We start from the raw sequence: 24989 nt of genomic DNA, 5'->3' as shown, positions 1-24989 counted from the left end.
CTATATGTTAATGTAAAGGACCAGCTCCATGATCTCGCTGTGGAGTGGGGGAAATGGATGTATGTAGCCATGGACACACACATGGATCACACCCAGAACCCACTGGAACCTCCACCGCATCATTGAACCATCCAATCTGATAACCACTACCCAACGTTGTGGCAAAAGGACTTGGGGTTTAACAGGGAGCGAGCCGAGCCAAAGCACAGCCAAGGTGCAAGGGCTATTGGCACTTAAGTCTCGGGAGAGCTAAGCCAGAGCACATAGTGCAAAGGTAATTGGCACAAAGGACTTGGGGGAGAGTGATGTTGTATATGCAGATTATGGATGTACTCTATGTGTCATCATCATCATCATAGGCAGTCCCTCGGAATCGAGGAGTTGCTGCTTCCACTCCCAAAGTGAGTTCTTTGATGGCTGAACAGTCCGATAAGAGAGCCACAGACCCTGTTACAGGTGGGACAGACATTCGTCGAGGGAAGGGGTCATTGGGGCTGGTTTGCCGCGTGATCCTTCCGCTGCCTGCGCTTGGCCTCTTCATGCTTTTTGCATTGTCAATATGTATAGTCACTGTGTAGTTGCATAAGATAGAGACTTGTTTACCTGATGTATTATCAATAAGGTTTACACTGTGTACATACATGCTGGCACCACTAGAGAGTGCAACTGGTGGAGACCGGGGGTTTCCTGTCCTGGTGGCAGGGCCTGTATAAAAGGCTGCACATCATGCTTGGACAGCACGCTGGAGTTTGGAATAAAGGACCACGGTCACTACAGTTTGAGTACAACACATTGCCTCGTGGAGTCATTCATAAGTACATCATGGACATAACACCCCTAATATAGTGTCATCTGTATTCTTGGATATACAACACTCTGGTCAAGATTCCCCCCCATCCCCGCTCCTTCCCCTTAAATATCGGGGTCATTTTCCCATATGTCTACCCTATCAAACCCCTTCCTAATTTTAAAGATCTCTGTTAGGTCACTCCTTAGCCTTCTTTTTTCCAGAGAAAATAGCCCAGCCTGTTCCAACCAGGAAATTGTGGAAGTTAAGCATTCCCAGGAATTTATTTACTGAATCCATATTCTCAGTGGGAGTGCTGGAGTGAGGTAATTACAGGGAGCTAGATTCAAGCCGTGTTAACATCACCAGACAGTCACCGCCTGTACTGATGGTGGGATAATAAGAAACAGCCTCCAAAAGTGAAAAAGGGACCCCAGATTGAGGAGCAAGGGTCAGGCAGATGGTGCACTGCGGTAAAGTACGGTCAGCAACAAGAGATTCCGTGAGGGAACCTCTCCGAGTTCCACACATGTTCCTCATTAATCCTGTGTCTCTTGATCAGTTTCCTTAAACACAAAGCTGTGTGCAGCCAAGCCATGGAAATATTTCCAGCAGTGACTCAGAACATTTCTGAGGCAAAATGTGTAACGAATGGAAAGCAAGGAAATTACACCTTCGTAATCTGTGGAGATCTGAAAATAAAGTCAATAAAAACACATAACAGGGAGTGGTTCGAAGGCCATGATCTGATCTGAGTAGAGATGGTAATTATAAACAACAGGGGCTTTGCTCTCAGGTCCTGATCTCATCCGACTAACACGGTTAAATGACTGCAATGTAATTACTCTCTGGCTATCCATTTATTCCACATATAAACCGTCTGAACCCCTCGATTAGATTCCAGCTTGTAACTCACTCCCAGGGATGCATTATATATGTATAATAAGTCACTGGACTAGACGCCTGCCTGTAGCCAGTGGTATAGTAGTGATTTTACAATACTTTCTATATAGGATTTTTTCTCTCAGTGGGAAGCAAGCTCTGACATCTTGCCTCCCCATCCCCGCTTAGAAAATGTGGCTTTTAAACAGTTTACTCGATGTTCTAGACTTTTTATATAGATGTAAATATTTTCTGAGAATGATACTACTTGATGTGAGAGAATATACCCCACTAAACCCGACCATACATAAATACCGCATTTGCATTTTGGTCCATTCTTTTGTTGCTGTGCCATCATACTTGGCTCAGCTCAGAAATGTCTGTTGCCAATGGGAGTAATGTTCCTCTATCTGCTGTTCTAATACAGGCGTTTAAACCATTCATTTAAATAGGTAACACCTGCATTATAATAAAAGGCAGAGGAACATTGTTAGGTGAATAAGTTAAAAGTTTAGTTTGCTGATATCACGGTAATTCTGGACTTTGATATCAAGCTCTTCATTTTGGTAACTGTCACAGAGCCTTATGATCTTCTTGTAAATCTGCCTGTATTGCTCTGATCCTGTGTGATTTGCCATCTTGTACTTTTGGAGCCAGGGTCTTACCCTCCAGTCTCAATCCCAATCTGCCAAAAACTGGCCATAGTCAGTATATCTTTACTGGCAATCTGCCAAAAACTGGCCATATTCAATATACCCTCAATCACAATCACCCAAAAACTGGCCATATTCAGTATACCCTCAATCTGCTAAAAACTGGCCATATTCAGTATACCAATCTGCCAAAAACTGGCTATATTCAGTATATCCTTAATCACAATCACCCAAAGACTGGGCATAATCAGTATACTCACAATCACCCAAAGACTAGGCATATTCAATATACTCACAATCACAACCTGCCAAAAACTGGCAATATTCAGTATACCCTCAATCACAACCTGCCAAAAACTGGCCATATTCAGTATACCCTCAATCACTACCTGCCAAAAACTGGCCATATTCAGTATATCCTCAATCTGCCAAAAACTGACTATATTCAGTATACCCTCAATCACAACCTGCCAAAAACTGGCCATATTCTTGGCTCCCAAAAGGAAATGTGAGTCTACTCAATCCAGAATGCACCGCCTGAAAGGATGGTCAAAGCAGATTCAATAGTAACTTTCAAAAGGGAATTGGATAAATAGTTAAAGGGGATATTTGCAGGGCTGTGCGAAAGACCAGGGGGGTGGGACTAATTGGACAGGTCTTTCAAAGAGCCGGCACAGGCATGATGGGCCGAATGGCCTCCTTCTGAGCTGTATCATTCTATGATTCCATACCCCGCTGTACACCTCTGGCTAAAGCCCATTAGTTTGTATGTAATACTCACTGCTGCAGATTATTTCTAAATATTCTTTTGAAGTGTTGGTTTGCAGTGTTGAAAGGTCAGATTGACTGCTGGCACTTACACAGTTAATAACTGTCCAGCTGTGTAACAACTGATATCTAATTGCGTACCACATTCCCGAGAAATGAAATCTGAAATACTTCAAGTGTTTGCAAATATTCGAGACTTCTTCCTAAACCGTCTTGAAGCAAGATAAGATCTTACCGGGCTGGGAGAATAAGCACTGGGCACAGGGCAGTCTTGAAAGCCTGAGAAAGATGGTCTCACCTGATTTTACAATCCACCAATAACCATGTTATTATTAAAAACAAGATGGCTACAGGCTGATCAGCAGTGAGGTTTATTTACCTCGACACTTGGAGACTGCTGCATCCAGACACATTCAGTACTCCTGAAATTCTTGAGGTAAACTGCTAAAGAGATCACTTATAACTTTTATTTCAACTAAACTTCATAGAGGCAGTCAAGTCGTTTGGGGAATGGCTACAGGACATCTTGAGGAGGTACATGCTGCAGTAGTACGTGGGAAGTCGCACAGGAGCAGCCATTGGCACTCAAGTCATTGACAGTTCTTTGTTGGCACGTAGCCCCGAGCAAGTCAGTAGACGCCACCTTCAGAAAACAAAGTCTTAAGCAATTCTGGCAAAGGCAGTCAATGCCGCTCGTGTAGGTACGCCATGGCGAGATGCAGATACGGATGTCGAGCCTTCTGTATCCCCTTGTTTGGTATGTGCCTTCAACTGGCGAGCACATTTCCCAACTCTAGCCAAACCCCAACTGCATCTGCTCTATTCTCCACTACTTCTAAACCAACGGACACTGCAATCATCTGATCAGTTTCCCCATGAAGGATAACATGTGCTCCGTGATCTCCGTCCCACTCCAGTCAGAACTGCTTATTTATTCCTTTCGGCCCTTAGTCGCCAACATTATCCCCCCTGTCCTCGCCACACAGCACAGCCCCAACCCACTCCTGGGCAAGAACGGGGAAACACTCATCAAGGACACCGAGGCTGTCAGGGCCCAATGCAAGGAGCACTTTAAAGATCTCCTCAATCGAGACTCTGCCTTTGACTCGAGTGTTCTCGATTCCATCCCGCAGCATGCGACCAACTCAGTGAAACTCCAACGTTGCACGAGGTAGGCAAAGCCATAAAACAGCTTACGAATATAACAAGGCTACGGGTGCAGATGGAATCCCTGCTGAGGTGCAAAAATATGGCGGAGAGGCGCTGTTGGCGCGGATACATGACCTCATCTCTCTCATTTGGAGGGAGGAGAGCATGCCGGGAAATCTCAGAGATGCAGTGATTGTGACCATTTTTAAAAAGGGAACAAGTCCGATTGCAGCAACTACAGGGGAATCTCCTTATCATCAGCCACTGGGAAAGTTGTCGCTCAAGTTCTCCTCAATCGTCTTCTTCTCGGAGCTCCTCCCGGAATCACAATGCGGATTTCGTCCCCTACGGGGCACAACAGACATGATCTTTGCAGCGCGACAGTTGCAGGAAAAATGCAGGGAGCAGTGCCAGCCCTTATACATGGCCTTTTTTGATCTTACAAAGGCCTTTGTGTCAACCATAAGGGTCTATGGAGCATCCTCCTCCGTTTTGGATGCCCCCAAAAGTTTGTCAACATCTTTCGCCTGCTTCACGATGACATGCAGGCCGTGATCCTTACCAACAGATCCATTGCAGACCCAATCCACGTCCGGACCGGGGTCAAACAGGGCTGTGTTATCGCCCCAACACTCTTCTCAATTTTACTCACCGCATGCTCCACCTCGCAGTCAACAAGCTCCCCGCTGGAGTGGAACTAAACTACAGAACCAGTGGGAAGCTGTTTAACCTACGCCGCCTCCAGACCAGGTCCAAGATCATCCCAACCTCTGTCGTTGAGCTGCAGTATGCGGACGACGCCTGCGTCTGTGCACTTTCAGAGGCTGAACTCCAGGATATAGTCAATGTATTCACTGAGGCATATAAAAGCATGGGTCTTACGCTTAACATCTGTAAAACAAAGGTCCTCCACCAGCCTGTCACCGCCGCACAGCACTGCCCTCCAATCATCAAGATCCACGGCGCAGCCCTGGACAACGTGGACCATTTCCCATATCTCGGGAGCCTCTTATCAACAAAGGCAGACATTGATGCGGAGATTCAGCATCGCCTCCAGTGTGCCAGCGCAGCCTTCGGCAGCCTGAGGAAAAGAGTGTTTGAAGACCAGGTCCTCAAAATCTACCATCAAACTCATGGTCTACAGGGCTGCAGTAATACCCGCCCTCCTGTATGGGTCTGAGGCATGGACAATGTACAGAAGGCACCTCAAGTCGCTGGAGATATACCACCAACAATGTCTCCACAAGATCCTGCAAATCCCCTGGGAGGACAGGCGCATCAACATCAGTGTCCTTGACCAGGCTAACATCCCCAGTATTGAAGCACTGACCACACTCGATCAGCTTCACTAGGCAGGCCACATAGTACGCATGCCAGATACGAGACTCCCTAAGCAAATGCTTTATGCGGAGCTTCTTCATGGTAAACGAGCCAAAGGTGGGCAGGGGAAATGTTATAAGGACACCCTCAAAGCCTCCCTGGTAAAGTGCAACATCACCACTGACACCTGGGAGACCCTGACCGCAGACCGCCCGAGGTGGAGAAAGTACATCCGGGAGGGCGTTGAGCTCTTTGAGTCTCGACGCAAGGAGCATGAAGAGGCCAGGCGCAGGCAGCAGAAGGAGCGCGCGGCAAACTAGTCCCGTTGACCCCTTCCCTCGACGACTATCTGTCCCACTTGTAACAGGGTCTGTGGCTCTCGTATCGGACTGTTCAGCCATCAAAGAACTCACTTAGGGAGTGGAAGCAAGTCCTCCTCGATTCCGAGGGACTGCCTATGATGATGATGCTTGCATACACAATAACTGGCGACGAGGTTCCGAATTTCCACACACAACATGTCTAATCTAAGCAACTTCCAACAATTCGCTGATGGGGAAGATTGGGATGCCTTTGTGGAAAGGTTAGAACACTTTTTCATCGCGAACGACCTGGCTGGGGACTCACCGATCTCGCTGGTGAACAAGCGCAGAGCCATCCTGCTCAGCAGTTGTGGGCCCACTATCCATGGCCTCGTCAGGGACCTGCTAGCCCCAGCGAAGTTGACAACCAAGAGCTATGCGGAGCTCGTAACTTTAATACAAGAACAACTTAAACCCAAAGAGAGCATCCTCACAGCTAGGCACCGGTTTTAAATTCACCGGCGACCCGAAGGCCAAGAAATGTCTAAATATGCTGCAGACCTGAGACGTTTGGCTGCACCGTATGATTTTGGCGACCACCTCACCGAAGCACTAAGGGACATCTTCGTTATTGGAATAGGTCACGAGGGCCTCCTCCATAAACTGCTCTCTGTGGACACAACGGTCACCCTGCAGAAGGCAATCAAAGTGAGCCAGGCCTTCATGATTTCGGTCTGCGACTCCAAACGAATGATGACCCACACCCAGGACTCTAACCCGACGAGTACAGTGAACAGAATGGCGACTTTCAGAGGCACGAATGCTGCCCCGAGTCCCGCAACCCTGAGTCCGCCACATGGGGCCAACCGGCTAGCCCCGTGCTGGCGCTGTGGAGAAAACCACAGAGCCCACCAGTGCCGATACAAAGACCATACCTGCAAAGGCTGCAACAATAAAGATCACCTTCAGAAAATGTGTGGAAGAAGTTTTACTCACTGCGTCGCTGAAGACTTGGCCGATCACCTGGGCTCCAACACTGATGAAGATGAAATTGCTCAGCCCCTGGAAGAAGAGTACGGAATATATACCTGCTCCACCGAGAGTTCGCCATGGAAAATGGAAGTGGAAATCAACGGGGTTCCAGTCTCGATGGAGATCAACACAGGGGCGAGCCAGTCGTTGATGAATCAGACGGCCTTTGAGAAACTCTGGGACAATCCCGCCGAACGACCAAATCCAGGCAAAGCTGCTCACCTATACAAAAGGCACCATCCCGGTCATTGGCAGCGTGGAGGCCAAGGTATCCCATGGCGGCGCGATGTACAAGCTCCCCTTGTGGATCGTTGTTGGTGATGGTCCAACGCTGCTGGGAAGAAGTTGGATGAAGCAGGTCCAAATCGATCAGAGCGACAACGGCCTCCGGGCCCCAGCGATCGACATCCCACGCGGCCCCAAACTTGGATCCATTGCAGCACCGAGAAATCCTACTGTCCAGCTCGACTGCGTGGCAACGACACAGACTGCACAACACCGCGGCGAGATGATCCAACCTGAACGACCAGATCTCACCTTCCGGGCCGTGGCAGGACTCCGGGGGAAGAAGATCGGCGTAGAAGGTAGATTCCCGGCGTCTGTGGCAGAACCTGAGGAGAAAAGGGTCACCGCAGCCTACCTCGCGGAGAGAGAGAAGATGGCGCCCGCACCATGAGGCGAAGAACCTGGAGTCAAGATGGCCGCGAGGGGCAGCGTTGAAGGAGCAACACGTGGTACTGAGCGGCGAACCGAATTGGGGAAAAGATTGCAAGGCCCTCTTAAAGGAGACCGGCAACCCAAGACAATTAAAGGGACAGTTCCACTCTAGGCACAGCAATGCCAGTGATATTAAAGTTAAAAGTGCAGTAAATGAATGCAGGTATACAAATGTAATATTAAATGGTGATGCCGGAAAAGCTAATGGGAAAAATGTAACGAATGCTTCTAAAAGTGATGTAAGTAACAAGTTTGTACTGTTGAATAGTGATGCCACAAATGCTAATGTGATAAATGTAACCCTGTATAGAGATACCAATCACAAGAAAGTGTTGTAAGTGCAAAATGTGAATATGTGAGGAGAGATAACAATGTCAAGTCGACTAGTTGCGATCAGAGCCAATGTGTCATGTATGCTAAAGGTAGAATGAGAAATGACACCAGGTTCTACAGGTATAATGTCAATGCCAGAGGAAACCCCCTGCAGGAGATACCCAGGTCCAGCGGGCTACCCGACCATGTAGCCTGCGCTTTCGGGACCAATGTGATGCCCCAGGAAGGGCTCACACACACACCCAGTGGGAGCAGACCCACTGCAGGGACAGCAGTCAATGGACAGCACAGCCACCAACATTGGCAACCTGCCCCAGACTAGCCCTACACCCCCTGGCCACTAGGGCCAGCACCAGGAGTGAGAGGCCAGTACCCTCCAACTTTCCCGGCAGAACCTGGGATGACCAGACTCCCACCACCAATGGAGGACAAGGAGCCCACACAGCCCTGTGGCCCTGCCCACTACCAAATGCCGCCACCACCTACCCATTCTACAGTGTATGTACTTTACCCACTGCACTGGTTCCACCACTGCAATCCTCCAACAGTGGCACCCACATGGTCTTTGTGTAGGGGAGGGGGGAAAATGGATGAGTGCAGCCACAAGCACAGGGATCACACCTGGCACCCACACAACCCTCACCACAACCTCCCACTGACCACCTCCCCATGTCATGGTAATAAGGACTTGGGAAAGGCTTAGGGGGGAGTGTTGTTATGTATGTATGTTAATGATGTACTGTAACACTAGACTTGAATGTACCTTCACCCTGTATATACCGTACCTGTACACCAGAGGGTGCTGCTGCTGGAGATCTAAGTGTCACCTGTACACTGCAGGTAACCCAGTATAAAAGGTGTCTTCACTCTAGGAGCTGCAATAAAGGACAACAGTCTGTACAGTTCAGGTGCCATACCCCTGCCTCGTGGAGTCATTAAGAGAGTGTTTGCATACACAATAGTTTCTACACAGACAACTGGGCTTCCTCCAACAGTTTCTCCTCCCAGTCCGTGCTGTGACCTCTGGTGTGCAATAAGACTCCATTCTTTGTCAGCTCCTAATCATCTTCTACATGCAATGGCTAGCATTTAAAGAATTATTACATCATTTACAGCAAAGATATATTCCTTTAAGGCACAAAAACCCCACAGGAAAAGTGGTCCAACTGTGACTAACTGACATTGAAGATAGCATTAGATCAAAGGAAGTGACTTATAATGTTGCCAAAAAGAGCAGTAAGCCTGAGGATTGGGAGGATTTTAGAATTCAGCAAAGGAGGACTAAGAAATTGATGATGAAAGGGAAAATAGAATATGAAAATAAACTAGAGAGAGACATAAATACAGACTGTAACAGCTTCTATAGGTATGTAAAAAGGAAAAGGTAAGAAAAAAAGACTTGCATTCATATAGCGCCTTTTATAACCACTGGACGTCTCGAAGCGCTTTATAGCCATTGAAGTACTTTTGAAGTGTAGTCACTGTTGTAATGTAGTAATTAGCAAAAGTAAATATCAGTCCCTTACAAGCTGAACAGGAGAAATTATAATGGGGAATAAAGAAATGTCAGAGAAATTAAACAAATACTTTGGGGCAGAAATTCAGTTGGATGGCAGAGGCGTTAAAGGGATTGCAGCCGCGAGCGCCGGCATTAGCGCTGCTCGGCAAATTCAGTATGCCCGTACCGGTGGCGGGTGGTCGAGAGGCGGCGGCAGTCGGCGAGAGCTGGGAGCAGTGTTGGTGAGGCCTATAAAGGCCCAGCAGGAGGTCGAGAGGCGGCGGCAGTCGGCAAGAGCCGGGAGCAGTGTTGGTGAGGCCTATAAAGGCCCAGCAGGAGGTCGAGAGGCGGCGGCAGTCGGCAAGAGCCGGGAGCAGCATGAGTGAGGCCTATAAAGGCCCAGCGGGAGGTCGAGAGGCGGGAGCAGTGTTGGTGAGGCCTATAAAGGCCCAGCGGGAGGTCGAGAGCCGGGAGCAGTGTTGGTGAGGCCTATAAAGGCCCAGCGGGAGGTCGAGAGGCGGGAGCAGTGTTGGTGAGGCCTATAAAAGGCCCAGCGGGAGGTCGAGAGCCAGGAGCAGTGTTGGTGAGGCCTATAAAGGCCCAGCGGGAGGTCGAGAGGCGGGAGCAGTGTTGGTGAGGCCTATAAAGGCCCAGCGGGAGGTCGAGAGGCGGGAGCAGTGTTGGTGAGGCCTATAAAGGCCCAGCAGGAGGTCGAGAGGCGGCGGCAGTCGGCAAGAGCCGGGAGCAGTGTTGGTGAGGCCTATAAAGGCCCAGCAGGAGGTCGAGAGGCGGCGGCAGTCGGCAAGAGCCGGGAGCAGCATGAGTGAGGCCTATAAAGGCCCAGCGGGAGGTCGAGAGGCGGGAGCAGTGTTGGTGAGGCCTATAAAGGCCCAGCGGGAGGTCGAGAGCCGGGAGCAGTGTTGGTGAGGCCTATAAAGGCCCAGCGGGAGGTCGAGAGCCTGGAGCAGTGTTGGTGAGGCCTATAAAGGCCCAGCGGGAGGTCGAGAGGTGGGAGCAGTGTTGGTGAGGCCTATAAAGGCCCAGCGGGAGGTCGAGAGGCGGGAGCAGTGTTGGTGAGGCCTATAAAGGCCCAGCGGGAGGTCGAGAGCCAGGAGCCGTGTTGGTGAGGCCTATAAAGGCCCAGCGGGAGGTCGAGAGGCGGGAGCAGTGTTGGTGAGGCCTATAAAGGCCCAGCGGGAGGTCGAGAGCCAGGAGCAGTGTTGGTGAGGCCCAGCTGGTGCAGCTTCAGCGGGGAGAGAAAGCAAAAAAGTAGAAAGAAATCAAAAGGTGACGTCACAGCCAAAGGGGTAAGTGATTGGCTGGTGATTGGTAAGTAGCTTTTCTTTTTCTTTTTATATCAGTAAGTAACCTGTCAACATTGTTGTCGCCAAATTAAGTGTATCTAAGGGTTAAGTCATGGCAGGAGAGCTCAGGCACATGATATGCTCCTCCTGTACAATGTGGGAACTCAGGGACACTTCCAGTGTCCCTGACGACGACGTGTGCGGGAAGTGTATCCGCCTCCAGCTCCTGACGGCCGTGTTGCGGAATTGGAGCTAAAGGTGGATTCACTCTGGAGCATCCACGATGCTGAGAATGACGTGAATAGCAGGTGTAGCGAATTGGTCTTACCGCAGGTAAAGGGTCCACAGCCAGATAGGAAATGGAAGACCAACAGGAAGAGCAGTGCAAGGAAGGTAGTGCAGGGGTCCCCTGCGGTCATCCTCCTGAAAAACAGATACACTGCTTTTAGTACTGTTGAGGGGGATGACTCATCAGGGGAGTGCAGCAGCAGCCAAGTTCATGGCACCGTGGCTGGCTCTGCTGCACAGGAGGGCAGGAAAAAGAGTGGGAGAGCGATAGTGATAGGGGATTCAATTGTAAGGGGAATAGATAGGCGTTTCTGCGGCCACAACCGAGACTCCAGGATGGTATGTTGCCTCCCTGGTGCAAGGGTCAAGGATGTCTCGGAGCGGGTGCAGGACATTCTGAGAAGGGAGGGTGAACAGCCAGTTGTCGTGGTGCACATTGGTACCAACGACATAGGCAAAAAAAGGGATGAGGTCCTACGAAACGAATTTAAGGAGCTAGGAGCTAAATTAAAAAGTAGGACCTCAAAAGTAGTAATCTCGGGATTGCTACCAGTGCCACGTGATAGTCAGAGTAGAAATCGCAGGATAGCTCCGATGAATACGTGGCTTGAGCAGTGGTGCAGGAGGGAGGGATTCAAATTCCTGGGACATTGGAACCGGTTCTGGGGGAGGTGGGACCAGTACAAACCGGACGGTCTGCACCTAGGCAAGACCGGAACCAATGTCCTAGGGGGAGTGTTTGCTCATGCTGTTGGGGAGGAGTTAAACTAATATCGCAGGGGGATGGGAACCAATGCAGGGAGACAGAGGGAAACAAAATGGAGACAGAAGCAAAAGACAGAAAGGAGATGAGTAAAAGTGGAGGGCAGAGAAACCCACGGCAAAAACAAAAAGGGCCACTTTGCAGCAGAATTCTAAAGGGTCAAAGTGTGTTAAAAAGGTAAGCCTGAAGGCTCTGTTCCTCAATGCGAGGAGTATTCGGAATAAGGTGGACGAATTAACTGTGCAGATAGCAGTTAACGGATACGATGTGGTTGGCATCACGGAGACATGGCTCCAGGGTGACCAAGGCTGGGAACTCAACATCCAGGGGTATTCAACATTTAGGAAGGATAGACAGAAAGGAAAAGGAGGCGGGGTGGCGTTGCTGGTTAAAGAGGAAATTAATGCAATTGTAAGGAAAGACATTAGCTTGGATGATGTGGAATCGGTATGGATGGAGCTACGGAATACCAAGGGGCAGAAAACGCTAGTGGGAGTTGTGTACAGACCTCAAAACAGTAGTAGTGATGTTGGGGAGGGCATCAAACAGGAAATTAGGGGTGCATGCAATAAAGGTGCAGCAGTTATCATGGGTGACTATAATATGCATATAGATTGGTCTAACCAAACTGGAAGCAATACGGTGGAGGAGGATTTCCTGGAGTGCATAAGGGATGGTTTTCGAGGAACCAACTAGGGGGGAGGCCATCTTAGACTGGGTGTTGTGTAATGAGAGAGGATTAATTAGCAATCTCATTGTGCAAGGCCCCTTGGGGAAGAGTGACCATAATATGGTGGAATTCTACATTAGGATGGAGAATGAAACAGTTAATTCAGAGACCATGGTCCAGAACTTAAAGAAGGGTAACTTTGAAGGTATGAGGCGTGAATTGGCTAGGATAGATTGGCGAATGATACTTAAGGGGTTGACAGTGGATGGGCAATGGCAGACATTTAGAGACCGCATGGATGAACTACAACAATTGTATATCCCTGTCTGGCGTAAAAATAAAAAAGGGAAGGTGGCTCAACCATGGCTATCAAGGGAAATCAGGGATAGTATTAAAGCCAAGGAAGTGGCATACAAATTGGCCAGAAATAGCAGCGAATCTGGGGACTCAGCAGAGGAGGACAAAGGGTTTGATTAGGGCAGGGAAAATAGAGTACGAGAGGAAGCTTGCAGGGAACATTAAAATGGATTCAAAAGTTTCTATAGATATGTAAAGAGAAAAAGGTTAGTAAAGACAAACGTAGGTCCCCTGCAGTCAGAATCAGGGGATGTCATAACTGGGAACAAAGAAATGGCTGACCAATTGAACAAGTACTTTGGTTCGGTATTCACTAAGGAGGACACAAACAACCTTCCGGATATAAAAGGGGTCAGAGGTCTAGTAAGAAGGGGGAACTGAGGGAAATCCTTATTAGTCGGGAAATTGTGTTGGGGAAATTGATGGGATTGAAGGCCGATAAATCCCCAGGGCCTGATGGTCTGCATCCCAGAGTACTTAAGGAGGTGGCCTTGGAAATAGTGGATGCATTGACAGTCATTTTCCAACATTCCATTGACTCTGGATCAGTTCCTATCGAGTGTAGGGTAGCCAATGTAACCCCACTTTTTAAAAAAGGAGGGAGAGAGAAAACAGGGAATTATAGACCGGTCAGCCTGACATCGGTAGTGGGTAAAATGATGGAATCAATTATTAAGGATGTCATAGCAGCGCATTTGGAAAGAGGTGACATGATAGGTCCAAGTTAGCATGGATTTGTGAAAGGGAAATCATGCTTGCCAAATCTTCTGGAATTTTTTGAGGATGTTTCCAGTAGAGTGGGATAAGGGGGAACCAGTTGATGTGGCGTATTTGGACTTTCAGAAAGCTTTCGACAAGGTCCCACACAAGAGATTAATGTGCAAAGTTAAAGCACATGGGATTGGGGGTAGTGTGCTGACGTGGATTGAGAACTGGTTGGCAGGCAGGAAGCAAAGAGTAGGAGTAAATGGGTACTTTTTAGAATGGCAGGCAGTGACTAGTGGGGTACCGCAAGGTTCTGTGCTGGGGCCCCAGCTGTTTACATTGTACATTAATGATTTAGACGAGGGGATTAAATGTTGTATCTCCAAATTTGCGGATAACACTAAGTTGGGTGGCAGTGTGAGCTGCGAGGAGGATGCTATGAGGCTGCAGAGTGACTTGGATAGGTTAGGTGAGTGGGCAAATGCATGGCAGATGAAGTATAATGTGGATAAATGTGAGGTTATCCACTTTGGTGGTAAAAACAGAGAGACAGACTATTATCTGAATGGTGACAGATTAGGAAAAGGGGAGGTGCAACGAGACCTGAGTGTCACGGTACATCAGTCATTGAAGGTTGGCATTCAGGTACAGCAGGCGGTTAAGAAAGCAAATGGCATGTTGGCCTTCATAGCGAGGGGATTTGAGTACAGGGGCAGGGAGGTGTTACTACAGTTGTACAGGGCCTTGGTGAGGCCACACCCGGAGTATTGTGTACAGTTTTGGTCTCCTAACTTGAGGAAGGACATTCTTGCTTTTGAGGGAGTGCAGCGAAGCGAAGGTTCACCAGACTGATTCCCGGGATGGCGGGACTGACATATCAAGAAAGACTGGATCAACAGGGCTTGTATTCACTGGAGTTCAGAAGAATGAGAGGGGATCTCATAGAAACGTTCAAAATTCTGATGGGTTCAGACAGGTTAGATGCAGGAAGAATGTTCCCAATGTTGGGGAAGTCCAGAACCAGGGGTCACCGTCTAAGGATAAGGGTTAGCCATTTAGGATCGAGATGAGGAGAAACTTCTTCACCCAGAGAGTGGTGAACCTGTGGAATTCTCTACCACAGAAAGTTGTTGAGGCCAATTCACTAAATATATTCAAAAAGGAGTTAGATGTAGTCCTTACTACTCTGGGGATCAAGGGGTATGACGAGAAAGCAGGAATGGGGTACTAATGTTGCATGTTCAGCCATGAACTCATTGAATGGTGGTGCAGGCTTAAAGGGCCGGATGGCCTACTCCTGCACCTATTTTCTATGTTTCTATGTTTCTATGTATCACCCGGTACCACCCCCGATATCAACACAGATGCAACGTTTGGTTTGCGCTGCAACTGGAGCACCCTATAGTGACACCACCAGAGAAAGCTAACATGCAAAGCTGCCCGGAGCGCTCGGGGAAGCGCCCATTTCACTGTCAGGGTGCAACAAATGAATTTTGTGGCTTCTATCGCTAAAATTTTCCAGCGCTAAATTTAGTGACCGCCTGTCATTAGTGCCTTAACAACCCTCCATCAAACGTCTAGCCCTTTATATCTGTCTTCATGGAAGAAGATCAAAAAAACCTCCCAGAAATAGTGGAGAACCCAGGGTCGAGCGAGAATGTGGAACTGAAAGAAATCAGTATTAGTAAAAAAAAATAGTGCTGGAGAAATTAATGGGACTGAAAGCTGATAAATCCCCTGGACCTGATGACCTACATCCTAGGGTTTTGAAAGAGGTGGCTATAGAGACAGTGGATGCATTGGTTGTCATCTTCCAACATTCCATAGATTCTACAACGGTTCCCGTGGATTGGAAGGTAGCAAATTTAACCCCATTATTTAAGAAAGGAGGGAGAGAGAAAATGGGGAACTGCAGACCAGTTAGCCTGACATCAACAGTAGGGAAAATGCTAGAATCTATTATTAAGGACGTGGTAACAGGGCCCTTAGAAAATAATAATAGGATTGGGCAGAGTCAATGTGGATTTATGAAAGGGAAATCATGTTTGACAAATCGGTGGAGTTTTTTTGAGGTTGTAACTAGAAGAATAAATAAGGGGGAACCAGTGGATGTGGTGTATTTAAATTTTCAGAAGGCATTCGATAAGGTGCCACACAAGATTAGGGCTCATGGGATTGGGGGTAATATGGATTGGTTAATGGACAGAAAACAGAGAGTAGGAATAAACAGGTCATTTTCGGGTTGCCAGACTGTAACTAGTGGGGTACTGCAAGGATCAGTGCTTGGGCCCCAGCTATTCACAATCTATATCAATGATTTGCATGAGGGGACCAAATGTAATATATTCAAGATTGCTGATGGTACATTCCCACCTAGCTTTGTAAGTTATGAAGAGGATGGAAAGAGGATTCAAGGGCATATAGACAGGCTAAGTGAGTGGGCAAGAACATGGCAATTGGAATATAAGGTGGAGAAATGTGAAGTTATCCACTTTGGTAGGAAATATAGAAAAGCAGAGTATATTTTAAACGTGAGAGATTGGGAAATGTTGATGTTCAGAGGGACCTTGTACACGAATCACTGAAAGTTAAGTACAGCAAGCAATTAAGAAAGCAAATGGTACTTTGGCCTTTATTACAAGAAGTTTGAGTATAAGAGTAAAGAGGGCAGAAATTGCCTCTTTTGATAAAGTCCGTTAGTGCCTCCGGCCGGTGCTATTGGGGCGATAAGTGGATTGCGCCCGCAGTCAGGCGTCAGGAATAATGCGGCCAGAATTGCCCCCGGGATGCCGGGGATGAAAACATCTTTGTACCGCGCCCCATCATTGGTGCACACAGCAATGATTTCATTGGTAGTTGAATATATTCAAGACAGAGATCGATAGATTTTTGGATATTAAAGGACTCAAGGGATATGGGGACAGTGCAGGAAAGTGGAGTTGAGGCAAAAGATCAGCCATGATCTTATTGAATGGCTGAGCAGGCTCGAGGGGCCGAATGACCTACTCATGCTCCTAGTTCTTATATTCGTATGCTACCCCCTCAGAAAAATCAATGTCGACCTTGCGTCAATTTGTAGCACTCTCGCTTCTGAGTCAGAAGGTTGTGGATTCAAATCCCACTCCAAAGACTTGAGCACATAATCCAGACTGATTAATCCAGACATAATCTCAGTGCAGTTCTAAAAGAGTGCTGCACTGTCAGAGGTGCAGTCTTTCGAATACAACGTTAAACTGAGGCCCCGTCTGCCAACTCTAGTGGATGTAAAAGATCCAATGGCACTATCTGAAGAAGAGCAGGGGCGTTTTCCCTGGTGTCCTGGCCAATATTTATCTCTCAACCAACATCATTAAAAAAAATTGATGAGCCAGTCATTATCTCATTGCTGTTTTTATGGGATCTTGCTGTGCACAAATCGTCTGCCACGTTTCCCACATTACAACAAATATTTGATTGGTTCTAAAGCGCTTTGGGATGTCCTGAGGCTGTGAAAGGTGCTATATAAATGCAAGTTCTTTTTTTCTATCTGTAAGCATGGGGTCAGCTTCCATGCATGGCATCCACTTTACCTTGCCACTACTGCTCTAACAGGGTGAAATGAAATTCCTACGAAGCAATGTGGGATCCATCTTGTTTGGTTCTCACTAATGACTCCATAGATCTCACTGGCCGATTGCTCAGGTTGAACCTGGTCTTTTGCAACCTCAGTGATCTGTTCAATCTTGACCTTTAACCCTGTTAGGCCAGCTGCCAAGAGTGCATGTCAGTTTGGCTCAGTTGACAGCATACTTGCTTCAGTCTCAGTAGGTCGTGGGGTCAAGCCCCAAGAATGCAGTGCATAACATAGGCTGTCACTTTAGAGCAGTGTTGAGGGAGTGTTGCATTGTCAGAGGTGCCAGCTTTTAGATGAGACTTTAAAGCGAGGTGCTGGCGATCTGTATGTAAAAGATCCCATGGCACTATTCAAAGAGCTAGGTGTTCTCCCTACATTCCTCCCTCAGCCAACATCACCGAAGCAGATCATTTATCCCCATCGGCGACAAATCGATCAGCCAGTGATGCAGAGGCTGATTTGCTGCCCGAGGGATTTGGCCGGCAAATGGCTGTTGCTCCACCTCCTTGAAGATCTCCTCACTGCCAGTCCCAACTGCAGCAAGTACCTGACACAGATTCTGTGCTGTGCATCATGTACGAGCTGTAACCGGGAAACGACAGTGAGAAGATCGAGTTGGCGGAGCATGGCTTTCCCGGTCAGCTCTCTTGGCACAGCAAGTCAACAGGCTTGCTGATTGAGTTTGCTGGTTGTTTATCTCATTGCTGTAGGTGGAACTTTGCTGTGCGCAAATCTGGGTGCCAGATGCCGACATAACAACCATGACTGCATTTCAAAGGTAATTCATTAGCTGTGAAGCTCTTTGGGACATTCTGAGGATATGAAAATTGCTGTAAAAATGCAAGTTCTTTCTTTCTACCTGATCCCAACCGCTGCTGAAATCTTTAACTATAGCCCCATCATCTCACTGATCTATTTGTCAATGCAGTCTTCGCCAGCTTCCCTATCTCTATTCTTCACAAACTTCAGCTAATCCACCAATGATTCTTGGGATGTGGGACTTCAGTTACATGGATAGACAGGAGAAGCTGGAGTTGTTCCCATTAGAGCAGAGAAAGTTGAGAGGAGATTTGATAGAGGTGTTCAAAATCGTAAGGGGTCCGGACAGAATAGATAGCGAGAAACTGCTCCCATTGGCAGAAGGGTCGAGAACCAGAGGGGACAGATTTAAGGTGATTGTCAAAAAAACAAAAGGCGACGTTGGGGTAAAGAGAAGACTTCCCTTCATCATGGTGGACGCCCTGATATAAGGAATCGACATCCGCCCGTATCCCCGCCCGTATAGTGACTACGGAATCACTCAGATGAAACCTCGGTTCAACCGATTTTTATTCAAGCATGCAGGGGAAGTGTTCACGGATGAACTTTCTAAGAACAAAGGTATTACATCTACAGGTATACAGTTTCCGAGGTGTGTGACCCTCCTACAAAACCACCGATTGGCCGACTGCTATCAGTGAAGTTACATCAGACTGGCTCTGAGTGGTTCCCCCCACCTGTCCATCTCCCATCACATGTCACCCTCTCGGACTGTGTTGTTCAGTGCTGTCAACTTTGCCTCAGTTCCTCATGATGTGTGAATTAACCTTGTTCCCCAGGGTTTGCTATCTTGTTCCCAAACATCCCTTCAGATGTTGCTAAAATAGACTGTTGACACCCTCCTGTCCTTGGGGGATGTATTATTCAGCACTGAATCAGTCTGTATTAAGGTTAACACAACAGATGGTTCATTAACCATCAAGCTTTGCTGTGTAGTAAGCTTTGCTGCTTCCCCTTCTTAAACCCCATTGTAAGCGAGTGTTATAAGCATGCTTTATATACATAAGCGAGTTTTACATACAATCGGTCAATTTATGATATATTACAATCCCTACCGTAAGGTAGAGGAACTCCCGATTCCTCAGAATCTCCTAATACTGATAAGCCCTTCAAATCTGGACCATGTGTCAGATCAATTCACTACCTTCAGTATCCACTTTAGTGACCATCAGTCTGTCTGTCTACTTCCACTTTAGTGAGCGTATTTTATCCCCTTACAGGCGACATAAGAAAAATAATTTTTACGCAGCAAGTGGTTAGGATCTGGGATGCACTGGCTGAAAGGGTGGTGGAGACTCAATCACTGCTTTCAAAAGGTAATTGGATAAGTACCTGACAGAAAAAAATTGCAGGGTTACGGGGAAATGACAGGGGAGTGGGACTAGCTGAAGTGCTCTTGCAGAGAGCCGTCACAGGTTCAACAGGCCGAATGGCCTCCTTTTGTGCTGTAACCATTCTATGATTCTATGATCTCTGCTGCCTGACTCACTTATCACACACCAGTCACCCCAACCTCACCAATTCCCACTGGTTCCTTGTGACCCAACTCAAATTTAAACTCAAAACCCTCCACATCTTCACTCTACCCTGTCTGAGAAATCTTATCCAGGCATTTACCCAGCTCATACCCTCCATTTGCTTGACTCTGAAATGCTGCTTATTCTCTCCCTCCTTCCATTCCACCAGTGAAAGTTCAATCTTACAGCCACTATGCTCCTTCCTTAAGAGCCTTCTAAAACATTTATCTCTTCAACTGTGCCTTTGGTCTTCTGTCCCAAATTCCTTCACTTCCAGATCAATGGCCAGTTCTCCTCCTGGTGAAGCATCCTGAGATATTCGCCTATACAAGAAGTGCTGTATGAATGTAAGCTGTTTTGCTACTTTTGCTTCTAGGATTGTGTTTGTGCCAGTGGTGATACTTTAAGATCTTCTCCTTCACTAAGCTCACTAATACCAGTTTGGCCTGGAGTAAAATGCTCATTATTCAGGTTGACCATCAGCTTCATCGTTCCACTATTGGCAGCTGTGCCTAGGCCCTAAGCTCTGGAATTCCCTCCCTAAACCTCTCGGCCTCTCTATTTCTCTCACCCCCTTTAAAGCACTCCTTAAAACCTACCTCTTTGACAAAGCGTTTGGTTACCTGTTCCAATATCTCTTTATATGGCTTCAGTGTCAAATTTGTTTGATAACGCTCCTCTGAAGCCTTGGGACGTTTTACTACATTAAAGGTGCTATATAAATGCAAGTTGTTGTTGACTGTACCGCTGCACAGAATGCTGCTCCACTTTTTTGCTAACAAACTGGATAAGGCCTTAACAAGAAAAAGATAGTTTTGCTCCCAATACTTTGCTATTGTTCATCCGTATTTGGAGGGGTAAAGATGCTTGGACTGTCTTAACCGTGGCCGAATAGTTCGTTAGAACTTTCCAACCTCAATGCTAGTTTGCAGTGCTGAAAGGAAAGCTGAGATCCCCTCAGCCGCGGGGAGGAAGTTCGTTCTGTCTGACCTCTGAAAGACCTCACCATTTGACTCTATTGTGCGTTGCCTTTGATCACGAATCCTTGTGTAGCCGATAGCTCACAGGTTAGAGGTTGGCGTGAAAAGGGCCACGATGAATGAAGGGTCTGAGGATGGGGATCATCATAGTTTTGAAATACAGTACTATCATATTGGGAGATGGAATCACATCGAGGTATCCTGGGAGGCAAGTCTTCATTTCTGAGGTTTATAATCAAGCACAACACAACCAGTGCTCCTAAAGTCAACTGCCTTAAGGAATTGATGTCATATAACAATTTATTGGCTATGGACAGAGGCAATAAGTTAATGTTACTCGAAATTACAGCGTTCCGAATCTCTGAGGAAATTGTGCAAGGGCAATTTCACTCCCATCGCGCATATTTTTTGTATCAGAAAGATGTACAGAAAGTAAGTGTTTTAAGCGTGCATTATCAGAACTGGCTTCCTCTCAATAAAGGCAGACTGTGATTTTTTTTATTAATTTATGCAGTTTTCTGATATCTATTTCAATAATTGTTCTTAAATTTGGAACGTGGGCTAGTGTTTCTTCTTTAGGCACAATCGGCCATCCAGGTGCAAATTGAGGCCAAATTGTGCTAGTTTTGAGAAGTTTTTTTTCTTAAATTTCCGCTCACTCATTTGCATATCGCTGAATGTAAAATCTGCCATGAACCAGTGCAATCGGGCAGCGTATTAAAATGTAATTTTTTTTTAAAATTAGCTTTAAAAAATATTCCTTGATATATTTAAGATTGGTAACCTAGTGCAGTTTGATTAACATGCATTTTTAATCAGTGTGTCTCATCCACCCCTTGTGAGTAACCCGAATTTAAATAACTGAAAATAACACACAAAACATATACAGGACCATTTGCTGGTTATATTGCTGTACTTTAGTCAGCTTCTTAGTAAATTAAAAACAAAATTACATTTAAAAGCTTTTACACATGCCTATTAGTGTCACCGCACCCAAAAGAACCAGTTTAATTTTTAGAGCCTCCTCAAAGACCTGCAAACGAGCGCAATTAGCGGAAACTTACAATGTTGATTCATTCATCCAGGGGCCATGGCCAGTTTTATGGTGGGGCCTGCTTCTAGCGCGATGTTTTTAAACTAGCGCAAAAACTCCAGTTGCGCTGAATGTAATTTGTATTTAAAATTCCACAATCTTTTGCGCGGATTACACCGATTTTGAATGAATTACGTCAAAAAAAAGTGTAACTGAGCGGAAACTCTACCCCATAGACGTTTTAAAAGTTGAACAATAAACTTTCCCCCATACTAAGCAGTGTAGTCATTCCTTTCGTTATGTTAGTTGCTCTTTGCTTTCATTTTATCTCTACATCTGTTTCATAGTGCTTCTTCCTTTGGTCTGAGGACTCTGTGCTCACATATTTTCGCTGCGTTAGTTGTCATGACATTTTAGAGTAGCACAGGTAGGTCACTGTCGGGAGTCACTGATCTGTGCTCCTTTCAGGCACAGCTCCCCACTGCCAGCAACAGACTGCTGAATTTACCCTTTCAACACTGCTTTTAAAAATTCATTCTTGGGTTATGGGTGTTGTTGGCAAGGCTGACATTTATTGCCCATTTCTAGTTACCCTTGTACAACTGAGTGGTTTGCTAAGCCACTTCAGAAAGCAGTTAAAAGTCAACCACGTTGATGTGGACTGGAGTCACAAATTGGCCAGACCAGTAAGTTTCCTTCCCTAAATATAAGAACATAGGAAATAGCAGCAGGAGTAGGCCGTACGGCCCCTCGAGCCTGCTCTGCCATTCAATAAGATCATGGCTGATCATCGACCTCAACTCCACTTTCCCGCCCAATCTCCATATCTCTTGATTCCCCTAGACTCAAAAAATCTATCTATCTCAGCCTTGAATATATTCAGAGACTCAGCATCCACAGCACTCTGGGGCAGAGAATTCCAAAGATTCACAACCCTCTGAATGAAGAAATTCCTCCTCATCTCTGTCTTAAATGGCCTTCCCCTTATCCGGAGACTGTGTCCTCTAGTTCTAGACACTCCAGCCAGGGGAAACTACTTCTCAGCATCTACCTTGTCAATTCCCTTCAGTATCTTGAATGTTTCAATGAGATCCCCTCTTCTAAACTCCAGAGAGTATAGGCCCATTCTATGCAGTCGCATCATAGTACAGCCCTCTAATTCCCAGGAATCAATCTAGTAAAACTCCATCATACTACCTCCAATATATCCTTCCTTAGATAAGGAGACCAAAACTGTGCATGGTAGTCCAGATATGGTCTCACTAAGACCTATACAATTGTAGCAAGACTTCCTTACTCTTATACTCCAACCCACTTGCAATAAAGGCCAACATGCCATTTGCCTTCCTTATTGCTTGCTGTACCTGCATGCTAGCTTTCTGTATTTCTTGCACAAGGACACCCAAATCTTAAGGACATTAGTGCATTAGTTGGGTTTATACGACAGCTTCATGGTCACTTGTATTGATACTAGCTTTTTATTTCCAGATTTTTTAAAGTGTATTCAAATTCTCATACTGCCATGGCGGGTTTTGAACTCTTGTCCTCTGGATTATTAGACCAGGCTCGGGATTACTAGCCCACTACACCACTGTACCTATAATGTACTGTACTAATGTCGGTGTTGTTCCTCCCCCAGATCGAAGATTTGCTGGTCCTAGATCAAAGATGGTCGATTTCATGAGCGATGAGTGTGAAATCAATGCATCCAATGAGACTATGCTGACGCCCTTAATCGAGCAGGAAGGCGAGGCCTACTTAGAGAAATGTGGGAGCATCCGACGACACACTGTGGCCAATGCACCCTCTGAGCTCCAGCTTTTGGCTATGACCTCCATGTTGCATCCTGGGATGGTGGAAGAACCAGACACTGACGACAAATGCCTACTGATACCACCGAACCGTAACCACAGACACTATTCCAGTGAGCCACACATCCCAGAACCTCAGTCTGAGATTATGATAGTCTCACTGCAGGAGCCTTCTGACATTAAATGTACAGCGCTCGGCTAGATCACTAAGTTATTGTTTTGTTTTAGGCACACTGTTCGTCTTCGCAGAAGGGAGTAACCCCATGACCTGACTGAGTCCTATCACAGGGTCAAACTGTGAAATGCTCCTGAACAAACAAACCTAATTCAAGCAGGTGGTGTGTATTGGACTGCCCTTCTGATCCGTGCTCTCTCTGTTATCAACTGAACATACCTCAGGAGTCGAAACACAGTGCCAGCAGAAAGGATGAAAGGATCCGTTAATATGTTGGGACACTGTGGTTACAGATGCCCTGATGAAATTAAAGTTGAAAAGGGAAGATTCCCAGCAGCTGTAATTTTGCACTAAAGATATCTTGGGATTAAGAAAAGTCCTGGACTTTGAACCACAAGATTGTACTATACCGGCAGCATTGTTTAAATACTGGATATCGATTCTGTCCCTTTCCTCTCCCTCCACAAACCATCGGTTTCAGTCAGACTATTGGACAGAAATGTCAGCATTTCCATTCACTGCCAATCTGCCTTTTACAGACAACTTTGCAGAAGTAATTGTCAAATGGCATTTCCAAGTCAAAGCGAGCTCCGTAACTTTGGGGGAAAGATTCCTCTGCGCACTGTGTGTAATGAAATGTGGTACATTTCTCATTCTTTACAAACGGGTTTTCGGTTATGTTTTTACATGTTGCACACTGAGGAGATCAGGAGCAGTGCCAACCATTGTAGTACATCCTAACAATGCACAAACACATTGGAATATGTGTCAGTCATGCAGGGAGAATGCCAACCCATCAGGTTAGATCCTGATACAAAAGCAAAATACTGCGGATGCTGGATTATGTTAGATCCTGAGCTTGAAGGGTAATGGGTAATGTTGGAATAAATCCTAAACTGCAAGCCCTTGTTGGAATACATAAGTATATAAAGTCAGCTCATTTCCCTCTCAACCATAGTTCTGACTTTGGCCGCATTAAACTTTGAGCATACTGACTTGGCTGCTTTGCCATTTCCTCCATCGAAGCTTCTTTCAAAGTTAACCCCACTGCGTCAAGAGCAGGTTTTCTTTCTCATTTTTACAAATTAACCGTGGATTATTTTTGTGAAAATTCAATAATCTGTAGCTTCCCTGAAGCAGTGGAAAAATTCAAACTCTCAAGTGAGAGAAGTGGCTGGAGGCCTGATCCACGGCTACTGTTCTACGATAGTTTGACTTAAAATAAAGACAATTGGAAAAGCAAGTGTCAGTGGGTGACACAAATTAGCACTCACTCAAGCCCACACTCCGCACTGTGCAGTCAGTGAGAGGAATCAACAACAACAACCTGTATTTATATAGTGCCTTTCATGTAGTGAAACAGCCCAAGGTGCTTCATAGGAGTATTATGAGCTAAAATAATTTAATACCGTACTGCATAAGTAGAAATTAGTGCAGGTGACCAAAAGCTTAATCAAAGAGGTAGGCTTTAAGGAGTGTCTTGAAGGAGGAAAGAGAGATGGAGAGGTTTAGG

General features: G+C 46.5%; 1 protein-coding gene across 2 annotated transcripts in view; it reads left to right on the top strand.

Annotated features, from left to right (window-relative positions):
- LOC139279431 (proline-rich protein 5-like) overlaps positions 1 to 23739 on the top strand; it is a 154661-nt gene extending 130922 nt beyond the window's left edge. The window contains exon 9 of one of the 2 annotated variants that reach the window (XM_070898554.1): positions 23130 to 23739. In XM_070898554.1, coding sequence (XP_070754655.1) covers positions 23130 to 23503 — 374 coding nt within the window. In that variant the 3' untranslated portion in view covers positions 23504 to 23739. The remainder of the gene's footprint in view (positions 1 to 23129) is intronic. The other variant, XM_070898555.1, reaches the window with a different exon arrangement.
- The last annotated feature ends 1250 nt before the right edge of the window (positions 23740 to 24989 follow it).

The sequence above is a fragment of the Pristiophorus japonicus genome, chromosome 14, assembly GCF_044704955.1.
Source record: "Pristiophorus japonicus isolate sPriJap1 chromosome 14, sPriJap1.hap1, whole genome shotgun sequence".
In the NCBI taxonomy this organism is placed as follows: Eukaryota; Metazoa; Chordata; class Chondrichthyes; family Pristiophoridae; genus Pristiophorus; species Pristiophorus japonicus.
The sequence above is the reverse complement of the archived record's forward strand: the minus strand, read 5'-3'. Positions and strand labels throughout refer to the sequence as shown.